Raw genomic sequence first — 19,698 nt, forward strand, 5'->3', positions numbered from 1 at the left:
GATGGTGATGAATGATGATGCTGGATGAAGAAACAGAGCTTGTAATTCAATCCCAAAGATATAAAGAGGAACTCTTTAATTACAGAATTATGTACGCTTGCACATGAAGCGCATTAAACGTTCATCGCTTCTAGTCCAATATTGACGGCTGCCTCTGGGATGGGGGTGTGGCGGGCAACCTCTTATTAACATTAATGTTGAATTCTGTGAGCAGGCATTCTCTGCATGCTGTCATCAAGCGAATATAACCGACTCAATTAGTGATCATGTCCTACATCGGAGACATGCTGGTGGGATTGGAAATGTAGTCTACTCTGCGGTTATTTCGGTTGTCAGCAGACGACTAACAAGCAAAGCTGGAAATCTAAAAATGATTCTGTGATGGCTAGAAAAATAGATAGGCTGATAGTGAGAGAGAGAGAGAGAGAGAGCAAGAGAGAGAGAGACAGAGAGAGGGAGACAGAGAGAGGGAGACAGAGAGAGGAGGGGGATAGAGACAGACAGACAGAGAGACAGAGAGACATAGAGAGAGAGACAGAAAGAGAGAGAGAGCGAGAGAGAGAGAGGGGGGGGGGGGGAGAGAAAAAGAGCCTGAATCTTAATGTGGTGACACATCAAGAGGAAGATATGGATAAAAGAATAAGCAACCTAAGGAAAAGATATGAGATATATAGAGAGTTGGGGATGTGACAAACAGTGGATTATAAAGAGAAGGAGAAAGGGAAAGAGAAAGAGAAATGCAGGCAGATAGAAAATACAAAATAGAAAATAAGATTACTAATGAGAAAGAGAGTAAGAGGGGGATACAATTTTGTATAATGAGAGATTTGTATTAGAACAAACTTCTTAAATGTATGTTCTTTGAAATTAAAAATGCAAATACATTGACCTGTAGATGACATGCACTGTTTCAATAGAAGTAGATGGTTTATGCCTACTACCATCTGTTTGATTCTGCACTCTGTATTGTACATGTCAAGTATATATTGTAATACCATCACCAAGAGAGATGTTATTAACTGTTATTTGACTGCCATTTCATGTCAAGGGGTTGTTTTTAATTGCAATGTTGATTGAAATGTTTTGACTGAACTTTTTCATGGATGTTTGCTCCATCATTACCAGGTTCATTGGTAACCACAATCTTTTCATTTCCTGCTAAACTCACTTTGAACTTTTGACTGGAGATATGTCTTTATTTTGTTGTTGTTGCGAAAATTGGAAGAAATTGAGTCTTGTACAGAAAACATCTTGTCAGATGTAAGTGCTGCATTTTAATCTGTCATGCGGGATGGATTTTTTAAATATATACATGTATTCATAAATAAAGACTGATAGGCCTACATGGAATGTTCTTTGTTTCTACCATATCTTTTAAGCCTTGATGCTACCTTTAGAACTTTAATGATTCTTTCTGTTCATAGGTTAGAATTCTGATCAATAAAGTGTAAATTATTGTTTTTAGTGAGGAAATGATGTAGCATCAATGGTCAATTTAGTTTACCGGTTAGTTGTATCATCTATTTTGTGTACTTTAAATGTAATTTTAAATTCCCTATTTCATTTCCTTTTTTTGTTTTATTTTATTTTTTAAATGTAATTCTAAGTCTCTCTTTTATTTTTAATTTTAGGTATGTATACTGTAATTTCAAATTCCCTTTTATTTATATTCCATCATGTAGTTTATCCTCTTTTTCTGTTTTTAGTGTAATTCATAATGAACTAGTTTGTTCTTTAATGCATAATTCTTAAGTTTTGATTCTTGAATACAGTTAGCAGCAATGAGATCAGAAGTTTATATACTGCCACTTAAAATGCTGTATTTTTTTAGTTTCACTTCACTTGAGAAAGACTCCTGGACATGTGATGTCAGATATGATATGTTGTTCATTGTCTTGATTTGTATGGAGAAAGATAGTCAGTACTTTTGTTTGTGGAAGTGTAGTGTTTCACAAAGGCAGTTTGTTAGTTTACTTTACACAGAGTTTTGATATGAATTGCCTTTCAATTCATGCATGCAAGGAGTATATACCACTAGTTTTCTGTAGATGTTGCATGTTTCTAATTAAGTAAGTAGTGGAAGTAGCAGACTTCGGTTTTGACGAAGTGGGGACATAATCATGAGTATTAAATAGTGTCAACAGTGATCAAATATAAATCCTAAGCTATGTAATTGTTAGTTATGATTGCAAGAGGAATATAGTTATGTTTATCTCTCATTATGACATGCTACAATAGCATGTAGCTACATATCTCTTTGACATAATTGGATTTCAATTTTTCAAAGAGGGGTAACTCTTAGAAATGTTTTGGTTGCAGAACTAAGATTAAATTTCACTTTTGCAGTACTTATTCTTATTGATAGATACATGATTCATTGTTTTCATTTTAAACGTTAAAGTTGATACTCTAAGCAAATAAATGTCCCTTAATTTGTTACCTACGGCAAGTATATATTATTTTTAAGTTTTTCAATTACTTAGCATATCACAAAAAAATCTGTCTACTCGAAATCCTCAATTGAAATGTCTAAAATATCCGCCTCTCTTTGCATAGAAAATCAGTCACGGCGCTGGTCTACTATTTATGACCTCACGTCCGGGAGAGAGTATATTCACGTACCCGGATGTTCCATAGCAAACATGTGCAGAGTGATACGATTTTCTGCATATTTTTGTTTCAAAGGCTGAAAAGTCTAATAAATCATAATTCTATGTACAATTCTTTACCTTCCCCTAGTACTTCATAGTATTAATATCAATTCCCCTTTTAAAAATTATGACATATACATGCCAACGATGTGCTATTAGTCGATATTTTCACCATGTAATTTTTGTTTTGGTGTTGAAATCGGCCCAGGCACGGAGTGAACAGTAGCTGTCTACCCATGCACAGTTCATTACCATACACTACAGCGATCTCCCGATGGTTTCTTCTTCCTTTTTCCCATGTCTTTCGCCTTCCTTGGCCCTGAACATCCTTCATCTACCAATTCTGACACCGGTAGTCAGGAGCAAGTCTTTGTTAGTTGTTTTTCTTAGCTGGCAACGTCGCTTTCATTCTCTTGCAATTGTCGATAAACATATAACTAGCGCACGTACGTTCCATCACAAGCAAGCAGCGCCTAGAGCAGCGGCTTGGTCTTACCTCCCGATTCTGCTCGCTTTACGAACGTTCATGCAAGAGCCGCATCACTCGCCAAAATATTATAGAGGAAGCGCGCTTGCATGATCTCGTTCAAGTTTGATATTTTACAACATAAACAGGGTTCTTGTTAATAGCCGGCAACCGGCTATTTTTTCCGGCTGTAACGGCAATCGTAGCCGGCTGTAAGCCTCTCCAAAAAAAAAAAATAATAATACAAAAATCACATCATATTCGGTCAAGTCGCTATCTCAAACCCTGCTGGTCTTCAGACTGTCGGGCTGAGCATTCCCAGCCCCGGACTATGGCACAAATTGGGTCATCCTGATAAACAGAGACCACTAATAAACAACATAAAACATGTCTTATTATTCCTCATCTGAACTTGATATCATGATTAACCTTGCAAAGTTACTCTGTGAAGATAGCTGATCTGTGACGTGTTTATATATGCCTTTGCAATGCAATGTTTGCACATGGTCAGGGAGAGAGCTCCCTGCATGTATCATTGCCATATGAAATTATGTGGAAGTGTGTATCACACACACCCAAGACACACCCTGCAATGAGCTGATCCAAGTTAGTGACCAATGAGGAAGGTTCTCTAGCTATGTGGGTGGAGTTTGATACCAGCATAAATTACAGGTTGGTGACCGCGCGTGCTTTCACCGTACCCAGTTCAGTGGGAGGTCAAGAAGCCACGCCCACAAGTGTGCATGTGACAAGCATGAGCTCTCCATCTGTGTGTATGTACAGTGTATTTGGGCGCCGGAGGTTTGTGTGTACATGTGTGTGTGACTGAGAGAGCACGCATGGGCTAGCATGTCCCTGCATGTCCCTGCATGGACGAGGCAGGGACATGAGTAAGACAAGTAAGACAAGTGAGACTCGATAGAAAGGATGGCTGTGTTAATCGGCTGAATTGAAGAATGATCAAAAACTTAAATTACTCACAATATCCAAGACTTTGTTGATTGATATTTCTAAAAATTCAATTATTATTGTTATCAATATTGTTGTATTTTATTTATATATGAACATTATTTTAGGGGGCGAGTCGGCAAGGGATGGATATTAATATTGAGAGAGAGAGAGAGAGACTCGGGGGAGAAGGGATGTGAGAGGAACTGACCATCGAATGTGTAAACATTTAGAAAGTTGTGAGCTGAGAGTGCAGTAATAAGAAAAGGTACATGAGCGATGAACACATTGCAGAGAGAAGGGAATAAAGAGGGTGAGAAAAGAGAGAAGGGGGCTGGTTGTTTTATTGTTTACAAATTCATTCATATGAATTACTGCTGCCAGAAAGCTGGCGCGCAGCGGCCAGGGTGTAACATTACACTGCGGTTTCTTTGATTATCTTTATCATCGGCTATTAGCACATTCCAAAATGTATGCAAATAACGGTTAACCGGAGCGAGAAATGAAAACGGTTTTGATGAATGCGGTCGTATAACCGTCGGTTAAACGGTTTGACTCAGGCCTAGTGTGAAACTGTGATTGATTTGGCGATGCACGATTCGATTCAGAATACGAGTGCTGCACAACCGGTGCGGCACGCTATACACATACACTGTCACAGAGACTAGACCGTAGACGTACGTTCGTAAACAAGCTCAAGCCAGCGAACTCCGCTCGCAATAATTTAAAGAGGCCAGCTCCAGAGCTCGCTCTGCGTCCAAATGATCACCCGCATTGGCATTGCTATTTATACTTCGTAATCCTAAGTTAGATCTACCGTATTGTGAATAAAAAATGAAAATTTGTACTCATATGTACTCAGAACTTTGTCCAACACCGATATAATCCTTATATCTATTTGATAATTGTTTCAATACAACAACAAAAAGGTTTTTTTCTGGATCTTTTCTTTTCGTGTTGTAACATTTTTACTTTTACTTTTAGCGATCTATTTTACCGATTCGAAAAACAGAGGTGGCATATTGCATATAAACGTTAAGCGCATGGCGATTGGAAGAAAAGTACCGAAAACTATTTTTTTTTCGTAGGCCTAGAGTCTATAGAAATAATTATTAATTATTATTTTTTTTATTTTTTATCGCAAACGATTTTCTTCACTGACAAGGTCCTGTAAACGTCAGTTAACCGTTTTTGCCCAGGACTACCTTGTATCATTATCATGTAATTCAAAATTGTAGATTCATCACAAATATGATTGATTTATCAGAAACAATAATGGAGCATTTTCATTTCATATTGTATATCATATGAAAAGTAAGTTATTCAGCCAAAATATTCATGATCTTTATCATTAAACTATGGCTCATACAGTGTGGTCATATCTTCAAAAATAAGGCTAAGATAGCACCAGAGAGCATCTAAAACCCTAAAGCTTCCAGGGCCCTTGGGCGGGCCCTGGACCCCGGCCGCAAGGGACTTCGCGCTTCGCGCTCGTGATGTGCGCTACGCGCACAGAGATTTTTCTTTTGCAATTTTAGTAGCCTCCTGTAAATCATAAATAGCCTGCTATCAGAAAAATTAACAAGAACCCTGCATAAAATGTTTAACTGGTACTGTATCCTTTTTTGAGGCAGTCGGCACACACATCTATGATAAGTACTATCATAGTTCTAGACCTATTCGTTTTTCAAAACTGCTCATCATGACAATATAATGCATCCGCCTATTCATAAGTGCACGATTTAACTTTAATTCCTATAAGCAGTAAACTCGTCTTAAATCTCTACCCAATAGGTGAATATGAGGATATGAAAAGAAATCAGCGACTGGAAAATGTTGCTTCGTTATTCTTCATTCAAATGAAAACAGAAAATCCATCAAATATACTCCTTAACAACAACAAATCTAAGCTCTGACAGGATAGCATTTACGTAGGGATATCACTGCCATTCACTCTCACTGAGCCCATGACTCCCGTTCGTGACGTCACGGATAGAGGCTCGACTCTACGTGCACTTCCGGGTTTCAGACTTAGATATTTTGGTAGAGTTTACTCGAATAAATTCATTATTCTAAACTTGTTTTGTCGGGTGGACACCATTTGGTGTTATTATGGGGGTTAAAAGCTTTCTATTTATGTAATTATCTCAGTATTTGGGATTGTCTTAGAGTATCAACTTTAACTAATCTTGACAAGAAGGTAATAATGTGTTTGTAGCTAGATTGATCTTTAGAAATAGCTATACCCTCTATTAATCAGAAGAAAGAAAGATGTTAGATTGGGTTAAAAATCTAACATACACAATCACCAGTAAGGAAATTACACATGAGAGGCCCAAACATCAACATGACACTTTGAAGTACTCTGTCAAAATCAAACATTTCCTTGTTCAGCTGACACAATACTACCTATGAGGGCACTGTTTACTTTATCAGAAATAGTCCCTTAATCTACAGAGCTTGCTCTGTGACAAATTTACAGCAGTTATTGGAAGGAAAAAAATATCTTTGTCATAAGTGGTGATCTATGATGTAGTCATGGAAAGAAAATACAGAAAGAGAAAGATAACTTTTTATTTCAATGAGATCATTAAAAAAACATTAGTGCTCCTCTAATTGTTTTTAAAGTGTGTATGAAATTGAATTTCAAATTACTTTTCAAGTATGAAATGGAAATGTGTGAGTGAATGACAGGAGGTTCTTTGTTGTAACATGATTAGTACAGGGGAGTATTCATCGAGCAACTTAAAACTATTTATATGTTTTCTTCTTTTTTAAGGCTGACATTATCTCAATGCTTACAGGAGTCATTTTTTTCCTGGAGGAAATTTATGGAAATTAGGGAATTCATTAGTCAACTGATTAATACACTTGATTGAAAATAAATTAACAAGCTTGTAGTCTTTGTAAAGTAAATGTAATTTATACAAAATAGCAATGAATTATCTGTAAACCTACTACCATTTTACATTATCTTTTGTTCAACAATTATTTTATTCTCCCTCTCTCTCTCTTTGCGATGCAGCTATCAGCAAGGATAGTGGGGATGACTCCCGGTGCAACCTCATCGACGATGGCCCAACCAAGTCCCCGAACAAAGCCCCCGCCATGGAAAAATGGCGGAAGCTTTCTGAGGGGAAGGGCATCGTGGCCCGGGCACGCAAGGAATCGGGGGCCCCTCTCACAAACAGTACCAAGGATCTAAGAGGAGGAGGAGGAGGGGAGAGTAACGGGAACAGCGCAGAGGAGATGGATGAGGGTGATGATGAGGAGGATGATGAGTATGTTGACGATGATGATGAAGATGGAGATAGTAGTGAAGGTAAGGATTATTGTCAGGTGGGAATTATGCTCTCAGCATTCTGATGCAAACAGTGTCACAAGCAATACATGTTACATAACTAGTAGAAACTGGGGGTTGCACCTATGGGGCACTTTTTTTTAGGGGGGGGGGCACCTCTGGCTAGATCTTCATTATAATCAAAATTTATTAACAGTCTGTATCCTTTTTAGGAGACTTCACCATTTACTTTTGCACATGGTAACCAACCAGAAAGAACCCCACCGTAGCATTACACTGCACAATATTTTCAAGATGATCATTCACCCAATTATATATCTGATTCCGTTTTGGCCATTTTTCCAATGATGAGAGAAGAATAATGTTCTATCTCTATAGTTGAAGTTGGAAAACAGGTGCTAAGATTTTAAACCTTGAAACGGTCGGGAAGATATGCAAGTGCATTTCCTATGAATATATACAAGCAATGCAGTAGCCTCTTAAATAATTCACTTCAAATTGATGGACTACATAGTGTGAGATAATGAAATTACCAGAGGGGTTGATTAAAATCTGTTTTTGGTTCCCCCAATTATGCTTTGATCCGTTAACTTAGCAAAGCATCATTATTCTATTTCAAGCAATTAGAGCTGCACTCTTTAAAAATAATATACTGTTGCTTTAATAAAATGAATTATAAAAGGCTGGTGGTGGGGTATTGTATAAATTAGATGGAAATTTCCCTTTGAGATTTTACACTTCCACGCACTATGTAACTTCCACGCACTCTGTAACAACAAAATTAGGATAGTAAAAATTGAATAAGTAAAAATGACCGATAAAAATAACTTAATGTGTTTTTGCCAGAATCAAGAGTTTAAAATCAAGGGGTCTTGTGAAGGTCAGAGGAAAACCATAATATAGTCATCTGGAATGTTTAAGTTTATATATGCTCATTACAATTGAATAAAATTAATGATAAATTTTGTATTGCTTGCGACTTGTAGTTTTGCCATGGTTTTGCATGTGCATTTGAAGAATGAGAACCGTGCTGTTTTGTTTTCATTTTAAAAATTGCTTTTGTCCCATTTTCTGTAAGAAATTTTACCCCTTTCGAAAAGGATGCTTTTGCAGGAATCCATTGAATTTAGAGATCTTTCTTAGCAGAACACATGCAGAAATGGATGAAAGGAGAAAGAGAGAGAAGATTAGAGATAGAGGGAGAGAGGGAAGAGAGAAAGAGGGGAGAGAGAGAGAGAGGTGGGGTGGGGTGAGAGAATGTACAGTAGGTACATTGTGAGTAGTCTAGCCAACTATAAAGCAGATTTAACATAACGTTTTGGTAAAGTTGAAGAGCTCCCTCTGTGGGTTCTGTTTATTAACACCACAAGAACTTCACAGACAAAATGAGTATTGTAACGATCAAGAGCTCCAAATTGTGATGATAAATTTCAAACTTTATTTTATTAACTTTATAAAGGTGAGACGAGAGGAAAGAGGAGGAATTGAAATGATCACCCCAGTCGTAAAAAAATAGGAAAAAAATAGGGGAAAAATAGGGGGAAAATAGTCCCGAAAATATATTTTTTTTCTATTTTTTCCCTATTTTTTTTAAAGGAAAAAATAGGGAAAAAATAGTTTTGGAAATAGGAAAAAAATAGGTTTGAAACAATTTTTTCTATTTTTTTCCTATTTTTTTCCTATTTTTCAGACCTGAAAATAGGAAAAAAATAGGGAAAAAATAGTGTAGAAAATGGTGAAGAAAATAGTAAAAAAATAGTGATAACTAGGTGCTAGTGGACAGTGAAAAATAGTGAGGAAATAGGAAAAAAATAGTGAGGAAATAGGAAAAAAATAGTAAGAAAATAGGAAAAAAATAGTATGAAAATAGGGGAAAATAGGAAAAAAATAGTAAGGAAATAGGAAAAAAAATAGTAAGAAAATAGGAAAAAAATAGTAAGAAAATAGGAAAAAAATAGTAAGAAAATAGGAAAAAAATAGTAAGAAAATAGGAAAAAAATAGTAAGAAAATAGGAAAAAATAGTAAGGAAATAGGAAAACAAATAGTAAGAAAATAGGAAAAAAATAGTAAGAAAATAGGGAAAAATAGTAAGAAAATAGGAAAAAAATAGTAAGGAAATATGAAAAAAATAGTAAATAAGTGAGGAAATCAGAAAAAAATAGTCAGGAAATAGGGGGGGGGGATCACTCATCCTTTACTTTCATGGATTTCTCAAGCACTACCATCTCACACATCCAGTCAACGACTCTGTACATTTAATTAAATCATACAGTGCAAACTTGATATAAAGAGATCAGTTATACCTGAAATGACAAGGTAATTTAACAGCTTTTGGGGGTTAAGATTTCTTGGTTGCACATGACCTCATTGTCAAAAGTTTCCACTGTAGAATAGTCACCCTACTCCTACAGCTCTTTTCTCTGCATCGATGCACCTACTCAGTTTGCCAAATTCACTTCATCCTTTCAGTCCAATCCATTCAGTAGAACATTTAAAATAGTCAATGGGTATATGGAAAATGTTATACAGTCCACTCCTATTATAACGAACATGGATACACCAAGATTTTATTATCAGGCAATTCTCATCAGTCCCAATTTTAAACAAACCAATGTGTTCAGTAACTTGAGTATAACATGATTTCATTTTAACAAGGAAATTGGCTTGGTCCCGAGCACCTCGTTATAATGGCAGTGGACTGTAACAAACAAAAATAATAAAAGGGAATGTGTCAAATAAAATACATGTACTTTATTTTCGAGAGGTAAACACAATGACATGAGTTTAGTATAGTATGTGTGTTCATATAAGCAAATAAATAAAAGAACTTAACTGATATTTACAATTTTTGGTTAAGTACTGTAGTGTACATGTTGTAGTAATAGAGTTGTTCATGGTTTGCTATGATTATACTCTAAAAAAAAAACAAGACAAATGCGACTGCGTCTCCTATATGCCTCCACCTTAAAAAAATATCATCCACCTAGAATGTAGCTTTCTATTTGTGTTCAAATAAAGTATTCAGGTGAGTTTCAGGACTATTACTGAGCCGATGTGGATATGCCAGGCGATCACAAGCTCTCTCCCTCACTAGTAACCAAATAAAGCAGTATTCTGGACATGAGAGTGTTGTTTTCTGTCTCTTTTATTACAATTTAATTGCAAAGTGCTCTTAATAATGTAATCACATTTTCAAACCTCAAGAAAATCATGACAAATAATTTTTTTTTTCTCGTTATTTACAAAGATAACAAAATAAAATAAATCATATAACAGATTTTTCAACAATGCATGCATGCTCTATAGTACAGTTGACATGTTACATAATTTTCTCAATCTCAATTGAACTGTCAAAATCTTAATACAATCATCATAATCTAGAAACACTTACTACAAAATCAATGACATGTCATGTCATTGAGATATATATAAACAAGAAAATGAGAGACTTACATGCTACTATTTTCAAATAGTTTTACAAAGTATAGGCCTACCATCATTACCATGTATCATAAGTAATGGTCTCATGGTCCTTTATCTTCATTGTGTACACATACATGTTGTACTTGCCTATGAATCTCAATGATTAGACATAAGAATTACATAATAAAATGGAAACAAATACTAATGTAAAGGATACAGATGTTGGTCATGCTGTTCACAGGCATCGAATGGTGGTTGTACGTTACATGTACATTGTAGCTTGATTAGTTTCAATGGATCTGTAAAGATATAAATGAAATGTGAGTTAGGGGTTAGAATAATCATGCATTGGTACATTTATGAACATGCAATTAATACTTAGTACAAGTATTTATGTATTTCATAATGAAAAATTCAAAGGCACAGAACATGTGTGTACAAAAGTATGATAGCAAAAAAGATGCCAGGCTGACGACGAACGGATGGTGAAACAACGGAGTCATCAAAGAGCTGTCAAGGTGCATGAAATGTAAATCACTCAGGTAGGCAATTAATTAGAGTTATTTTATTCTTAGATATATTGGGTGAACATACATAAAATAAAACATAAAACACAGAAAAGAAAATAGTAAAGGAACAATTTGTTGAAGAAAAAAATAAAAAGGAAAGAGAAAAATAATGTAGATCTAGGTAGAAATTGTGCCACCTGCAAATTATTGTTCTAGCATATTAATGATGAGGTAAACTAGACCCCTACTCTAATATTTTGATGTCAGATCTTAACTAACAAACATGAAATAAATAAACCTAAAAAAATTATCAACAATAGATTTCTATTTCTACTTAGTAAGGACATACCTCGCAGACACATGCACTCTCGGACTTGGAAGACTTGCTCTTCTTCTTGCGTGGTACTTTAGCAGGTTGTGTTTTCTGATTCCTAGAATTAGAAAAATAATTTGAGATACAATTTAGCCTAAAACCACATCAAAACATTATATCATGCAAGGATATATAATTGACAGACGTAGTAATGGTACAAAATCTGAAATTTCTACGTGGATTTATTGTAATCACGTTTGTTTACATTCACTCATTCACTAACAGACACTACACTGCACTTGGAGATTCACTAGGCCTACGTACACTTCACTCAGAAGTTTTGTAGTCTAAGACTAAGTTACAACCTCAACACTACATGGGAATATTGATACGTAAAATAACATTCTATAGGCCTACTATGTCTATGAAATAGCATTATATTCAACAACAGACACAATAAAAATATATATATCATAATATAATTAAGTTTCAGAAATAAACGTACCTTTTCAGCTGTTTTCTGGGGCCAGTTCCGCTCGTCGATGTTCCGTCATTCGACAACAAACTCATTTCTCTACGAGTGGGACTAGAATATTTTGAACATTTGTCGGGCTCATTTTCTTGGGAAGAATCACTAAAATGGGATAAGGAGGCATCGGAGTATGAGGAGTCACTATCTCTTGATGAAATTTCATCGCTAGAATAATTGCTGGAAGACATTTTGGTGTGATTTGGAGACGTTTGATGAACGAAAATCAGCAAAAGTCCGATGCGCATAGCAGTGCAAGTGGGGAAAAAAAATAACGGGTGATTTTCAAATTACGTACTTGCGTACTGTCCTCTACGTTGAAACTTTGCACACACATAGAACGGGAATATCTCGATCGAATGCTTTTTTTTCTATTAATAAAGGAGATTTTTTTTTGGTTGAAATTTCTATGTGTACATTTTCTTTTTACACATGATTTATGTATGGTTATCTTTGAGTGCACTAGTCACTACTATAGTTTGTAAATAAAATCAAGAATATTAATAAAGGAAAAAAATTGAAATTTCGTACATTTTCTTTTTACACATTGTTTATTTATGGTCATCTTTGAGCTCACTATTCAATATGTGACCCCACAGCTAAAAACCACCAATAAGTCGCAAAATGAACAACAGAGATAATGGCAGGAGAAGCGGGCTTTTTGAATAGGATGCCAGTCATAAACAATGAAAATATGCAAGTTTAGAAAATAGACAAAAAATAGTTTACAAATTTGTATCATGTCATAAAAAATTTAAGTGCAAAAAATAGGAAGAAAATAGTACTCGCAAATAGGTAAAAAGAAGTCTGAAAAAGATAAAGGTGAAAAAATAGGGAAAAAATTGTCTGAAAAAGATGAAGGTGAAAAAATAGGGAAAAAATAGTTTGGTACTCGAGAATAGGAAAAAATAGAACTATTTTTTTCCTATTTTCTTTAAAAAAATAGGAATAAAATAGTCCACAAAAGTTGAAGGTAAAAAAAATGGGGGGAAAATTGTTTGTGCTTGAAAATAGGAAAAAAATAGGACTATTTTTTTCCTGTTTTCTTATAGGAAATAGGAAAAAAATAGTCTGAAAAAAATATAGGTGAAAAAAATAGGGAAAAAATAGTTTGTACTTGAAAATAGGAAAAAAATAGGACTATTTTTTTCCTGTTTTTTTATAGGAAATAGGAAAAAAATAGTCTGAAAAAAATATAGGTGAAAAAAATAGGGAAAAAATAGTTTGTACTTGAAAATAGGAAAAAAATAGCCCTATTTTTTTCCTATTTTCTTGAAGGAAATAGGGAAAAAATAGGCTGCATTTCCAGAAAATAGGGAAAAAATAGGAAAAAAATAGGGAAAAAATATATTTTAGCAACACACAAAACTACTAGGGCAAATTCTATTTTGCATATTGTTTAGATATTCTCATTTTCTACCAAGAAGCTAATGAAAAAGATAAGACTGAATGCAATATTTCTCTAAAAGATTTACATTTCATCAAATTTTGAAATGCTACCTCATAGTTATTGAATCAATTCTTTCTTTGAAGATCAAAATCTATTAGCATGCTTTTTAAACACTTCATGTCACTTTCACACCTTGAAGGTGTTTAGTGTCAAGTAAACAAACAAAATTATTGTATGATTATGAAGCAAGTTATTACCTATCCCTACATTGGTTGGGGCTTCCATGCATGTCTGGCTCGAGAGGTACATGTCTGGCTTAAGAGGTACAATTCTTCACCACCTATCAGGTTTCAGGAAATGATTAATGGTGTGTGATTAAGAGAAGGGGCAGGTGTCACAGACTCCTCTCAAAACTATTTCATAGCATTTGAAATTCATTCATGATTTATGGACTCGGCCAGCCAGAGAGCAGAGGAGAGATTATAAACAATAGGTTATGATTCTAAAGCTGCTTTTATTGTATACCGCTTCCCCATTTATGCGTTATCACACAATATGATGAATGTCATGAGGCATCATGATATTTTTCCTGCAAAAAGCAGAGCAGACCTTACACATTACCATTGTATTAGAATTGTAGAATGTTAGGATACCATGCATTATATAGGCCTATATGATGTGAAGTTTACTGAATATATCAATAAAAACAGGGAGATTGTATTTGACTAGGGGGAGGGGTATGAGCCACTAATTGTTATCTGGGGAGAGTTTATACCATCTAGTCAACAACTTGTGTACCATATGTTGAGGAGTAGCTAGGCTCTTAGTTCTGCTACATTATGGAATATAATGATTGATAGCAGTGATGATCATGCTGATAACTACATTGATGATACATACTCAACTGTGCACATAATGTCTTCTATGTATGGTAGTCATACATAAAGGGCTTACGATAAATATTAGTATTTAAATCATTTTCAAATCAAGTCCTGAAGTTTCCTGGTATGTAGAATAGGCTTAGGATATACAAATGATTCCATCTCTTAATTTATAAAAATCTTAATGACATATCATATACTCATTCCATGTAAACGTCAGAAGAAGAAAAAAAATCAGGGAACATTTACAGTAATAGTTATTGTCATCGGGCAACTGGGACCGGCCCTCAAATTACATAACTTAAAACAAGTCTTATTAATCCTGTGAATGCTAAGCTTGGGATTACCCGGACTAGAGAATATTGAAAATCATATTATATCAAAATAAAATTGTCTTTAATTCAGGGGGTTAATATTTATAGAAAGCAATGTGAAAAATGGGACACAACAAAAAGTAATTAGTAACTAAAATGTTGTCTTTGTAGGGTTGATCAAATGCTAATTTTATTTGCTAAATCACGTACAGCCTTCTAAAAGCTGCAAAAATGATGAGTGCATGTTTTTTAAACTTTCCTGCATGAAGGCCCTAAATCATATATAAATGAAAACCATTGGCATAGTGGTGCTTGTAATATAAAGACAGAGGAGGGACAGTACTTCCAGAGAAGTAAATATGATGTTATACATTTATGCCTACTTGTCTATTCCCCACAGATAATGGTAAAAATTCTTTTAAAAGTATGAAAGCATGGCATGTTGAAGAACAAAGTTATATCAAAAAGATGAAAATATCATAGTACATTTCCTCATTCTCATGACATGTACAGTTTGGCACATTCGCCATTTAAGAATAATGTTATTGTGTGTAATTCTTGGAATCAGAGATATTTTAAAAGGTGTTTTTTTCCCTCAACATATGATAATAATTGTATTATAAGAAGCAGGAAGTCAGAAAGCGAGAGAGAGAGAGAGAAGAAAAAATGGTAGAGAGATAGGGAGAGAGAGATAGAGAGAGAGAGAGAGGGAGGGAGAGAGAGAGAAGGGGAGGGAGAGAGAGAAGGGGAGGGAGCAGGGATTGGGAGAAAGGAGGAGGAAAACGACCAGAATATTATTCAAAATATGTAAAAACAAGAATATAAACTTGTCAAAATCCTACCAAATCATATACGTAATATGTCAGACCGATATAATACAGGGGGACATGCAGCTATAGCTGCCCCTGCTCACCCCTAGCTAGCGAGATCATGACTGACTGAAACCACAAGTGAAACCATAATCTCATCTCATTATTGTTACTCGTTAATCCATCATTTTTAATGGTCAGGAATCATAGTCCTTGATGACAGCAAGTATCCATTCATATCCCTCTTCAGCACAAGTACATAGGCATTAGTCTATACAGTGTTCTTGTTGGTCTGTGCATAAGAGGATTGAATGTGTTGACATTGAGGAAAAGTAAGTTATTTTGCAGCTCTCCATGTTGTTGATATTGATTTTGAAGTAGAGGGATGAAGATGTAATTAAACATAAGAAGATATAATTAAAACACAGATATAATCAAAATATGTAGTCACCCGCAGAAGTTAGTAGCTCGTTAGACGAGCTATTCAATCAAGATTGTAGTTTTGTGTCCATGCCATGGAAATTGAATCTTCAGTGAGTTTTACTATTTATCGTTGATAAGAAGTATGTTTGTAACAATTGTAGAGGAAAAGAACAGTGCAATGTTTTTGGTTTTCGTAATGCTCATAAATGAAAAATTCTGGAGAAACTTTAGAACAGTAGTAAGATTTTGTTGAGGAAGTGATATTGCCTATATTTTAGTTCTCGGCAGTTTTCTTTGTATTGAACAAATTTCATTATGGTGGAAGGGTGTGTATATATCAGCAAAGCAATGCAAGGAAACACAAAATGATCTAAAATATATCATGGTCCGTAAATGTACGAGCTGCAAATTAAAAAAAATGCTTGCAAAATAGTAAAGGGACATGGCAGGAAACCATTTTATTGAATCATCCTTGACATATACACTTCCTTTCCTTTGATTTGCTTTCATATTATTTTCTTTCGAAATTCATCTTTAAAAAATGCCTGCTTTTATTATTTTGTTATGTTTTGCATGGCTTTTGCATGTCGCCTGTCTTTCTATTTTTCCTCCTAAATACCATGCATGCATCTTTAAAGACACCTTAAGCATACACAGTGGAGATCTGCAGGATGATGTTTTCTGGGATGAAAAGAGTGAGTTTGGGTTTCTAGATGGTGAGAAGGAGGAGGAGGAGGAATATCGAGATGAAGAAGATGGGGAATTTCAAGGTTTAGGTCTCCGTGGTAAGTTTGATTTTTATGTGGGTTTGTGGGATACATACATTCATGTAGAATACTGCAGTAGAAGATTCATCCATTTAATTTATCAAATTTGTGTATGTGTGCCTTTTTCTCTCACTGAAATTGCGGTTTACTTTGAAGGTCATTTTTATATCTAGCCTGACAATGATTATTGATATTCGTTTTTTGTACTATGTGTGAATGTTTGTTTGTGGAATTTAATCTAAATGTTTGTGTATAGTAACCAGTGTGTTCAGTAACTGCAGTTATATATTTGTTATGGTGTATGCTTGTGTTTTTCAAAATTAATATCAAATTTTAACACATGGGAAATCAATGTGTTTTGTAGTGCTCACCAGTTCTACATGTGACACTGTGCAATTTTTATTTTAGTAATATTGCCTTCATTTCAAAAGGCAATTACCGTAGTTCTTTGTAACAATTAAATTAAGCCTTGTTTTCATGCAGAGATAAATACTTTGACCTACAATGTATCATCAAAATTTAGGCATGAATTAAGTCCTTTCTAAAATACACAAACAAAATATTACAACGGTCTTTGATGCCTTCTTTTTTAAAATTAAAATTTGACCATATCGTGTCTGTATATTTACCATTTTCAAGTTTATTTGATTAAAATAAAAATATTTTTTGTGTTTCATGCTTTATCGTCACAACTGTGTTCAGACGGTATCAATCCAACTAATCTCTGTGTATGTAAAGGAAAACTATTTGATTCATCCCTTTAAAAGGAGTTTGTATCTCACTCATGGATCTATAGTTTTTCCTTCCCTTTACCCTCAGCACTGAGAAAAGGCCAATCACATGATCTATATTCTGCCACATTGACGTTTTTCCTCTCTCCCTGTTCCTAATTATAGGCTCGAATAAACTAAAAATGGGCCCAATGAAACTCTAAGAGTAAATGCATATACACCTCATCAATATGCAAAACGATAAAGAGCCATGCTTGTCTAGACGTGAAGTCGTCACATTAAAAAAGGTTTTTGACTCTCATGATTTGAAAAGCGTGAGTCAGAAGTTAAATGTCAAGATAGTAAGGAGGGCTTAACCATAAACCAAAATTCAAGGCTTCTTTTTTGTTATCCCCCTGAAGATAGCTACATGATCATCTCTACTAATGCAGACATTACCAATTGATCCGTTTTAAAAACCATAGCCGTATTTTAGCTTTTGGTTGGTTGTAAAACCATGAGCCAATTTTAAGATAATGATTTAGATTATTTAAAACTTTTGTAATTGACCATTAAATTGTATTAGATTTTAACTAAAGTTTAATTAAATATGCAGATTCTCTGTGTTAATTATCCTAATTCTACTTAACATCATCAACTGACTACACAACTCCAGATGTTCACTCTGAAATGTTACACTGTACTTATATGTTGTAACACACGATTATTCTAGGATTTCAAATAAGCCCCTTAATGTTTTGCTTGAAAATGAGAACTTGAAGGTAAAGGTGTGAATCAACCCCCCTCCCCCCCCCCCCTCTAGCACTCCAAAAAGGCTCTTAATGTAGGACATTTATCAAGATGTATCAGTGATTAAAACTTCTGTGGAATATTAGAGATCCATACACCAAGAAAAGGCGGATAGAAAGTGACTTGCCCATAAATCTTCTTTATGTGATTTTTAATGGACCATCGTTTGCTATGTGAGATTTGTTAATTAGAAATAAAAAGGAGTAGGTACATGTATTTTGGTTCTGATGAATACAGTATAAAGGTAATAAATCATGAGAAAACACTGGCATACTTTTTTTGCAGGTTTAATATTTTCAATACAGTAGAAATACCCTGTGTCCAGTTAAAGTGTTTTGAAGTTGTGATTACAAAAGGGTTAATTGAAGTATTTTTTAATGGTCATTTACCAAGACAATATGATCCTAGTTTCTCTTTTGAATCATAATCTATTAACTTGTAAAAGAATTTAACAGCATAGATTATGATGTTTTTATGATACGTTGAATAAGAACACTGTAATGAAACCTTGTAGAATATATGATGATATCTTTTTTTGCGAACCCAGACCTGACTGCTTGTACGTTCACATGCAGTCACTGGTTACAGGAAATTCCGTATTCTGTGAAAAGGGAAATGGACCTTTCTCAGCATGAAACAAATAATCACTCTAGCAGCACTATCTTTGTCAATGCCGTCAATTCCGTTTCCTACAGAGTTTGGAGGAAAGCATAAGTAATGACGTAATTGCAATGATAGAGATGAATAAGTGGAATAAAATCAAGACAAGAGTTGATTTAAAGGTAGCCTTGACCCCTTTTCTTACCCTCTTCTAGGGGAATTCCCTTGTACGATTCGGCATGCAATGATCGATCTCTTCCCCTCTGCCATTATGCCATACATTGTGAACATCAAAGGAATCTTTCGGTTGTTTGCGTATACAGAGAGGCTAGAGTTGAATGGAGATCAAGGCTTCATTCTATCTCTCGATCGTGGGATTTCCCTTTTGTATGTACATACAGTACCATGAGGAACTTTATTGTGCAATACTGTTGTGCATTCAGTGAAGTGGTTTCTAATTGTGGGAATATAACATACAAGCCAGAAGTCTTGTGTATATTGAGGTGGTGCATGTATTTCTCTGTTGATGAAACATTGTGTGGAAGTATATCAGCTAAAATACAGGTAAGCTAACAATATTTTGGCCACTATCTTTGTTTATGATATATATAGGTAAAGCCATATGATGTTGCTGCACTGTATACATTGAACATCAATACATAGGATCATTTTATATACCCATTGGCATATACAGCATATCGAATTACATAAAGATAAAGAAAGCATGGAGTCGTGACACACCTTTAAAGGTGATTTTATCATCTCTAATGTCTTTGTGTCTGGTTGGAGTGTGCTTATTACCTGTTTTAATACATTTTGGGAAAGTTTAAAACCAAATGATAAAACTGCAAAG

At 34.8% G+C, this 19,698-nt stretch overlaps 2 protein-coding genes across 5 annotated transcripts in view; one reads left to right on the plus strand and one right to left on the minus strand.

The window, feature by feature from the left end:
• The first annotated feature begins 7,071 nt into the window (after positions 1-7,071).
• LOC580410 (FYVE, RhoGEF and PH domain-containing protein 4) overlaps positions 7,072-19,698 on the plus strand; it is a 56,889-nt gene continuing 44,262 nt past the window's right edge. For 2 of the 4 annotated variants that reach the window (XM_030972996.1, XM_030972998.1), the window contains exons 1-2: positions 7,072-7,387; positions 16,597-16,743. In XM_030972996.1, the coding sequence (XP_030828856.1) occupies positions 7,174-7,387; positions 16,597-16,743 (361 nt within the window). In that variant the 5' untranslated portion in view covers positions 7,072-7,173. The remainder of the gene's footprint in view (positions 7,388-16,596; positions 16,744-19,698) is intronic. The other 2 variants (XM_030972997.1, XM_030972999.1) reach the window with 1 other exon arrangement.
• On the minus strand, positions 10,097-12,961 carry LOC115919375. The gene is made up of 3 exons (XM_030973002.1): positions 12,118-12,961; positions 11,649-11,730; positions 10,097-11,089 (listed from the first exon to the last, which is right to left on the minus strand). The coding sequence occupies exons 1-3, from the start codon at positions 12,387-12,389 to the stop codon at positions 11,081-11,083; spliced, it is 363 nt and encodes a 120-aa protein (XP_030828862.1). The 5' UTR covers positions 12,390-12,961; the 3' UTR covers positions 10,097-11,080.

The sequence above is a fragment of the Strongylocentrotus purpuratus genome, unplaced genomic scaffold (genome assembly GCF_000002235.5).
Source record: "Strongylocentrotus purpuratus isolate Spur 01 unplaced genomic scaffold, Spur_5.0 spur5_scaffold_6, whole genome shotgun sequence".
In the NCBI taxonomy this organism is placed as follows: Eukaryota; Metazoa; Echinodermata; class Echinoidea; order Camarodonta; family Strongylocentrotidae; genus Strongylocentrotus; species Strongylocentrotus purpuratus.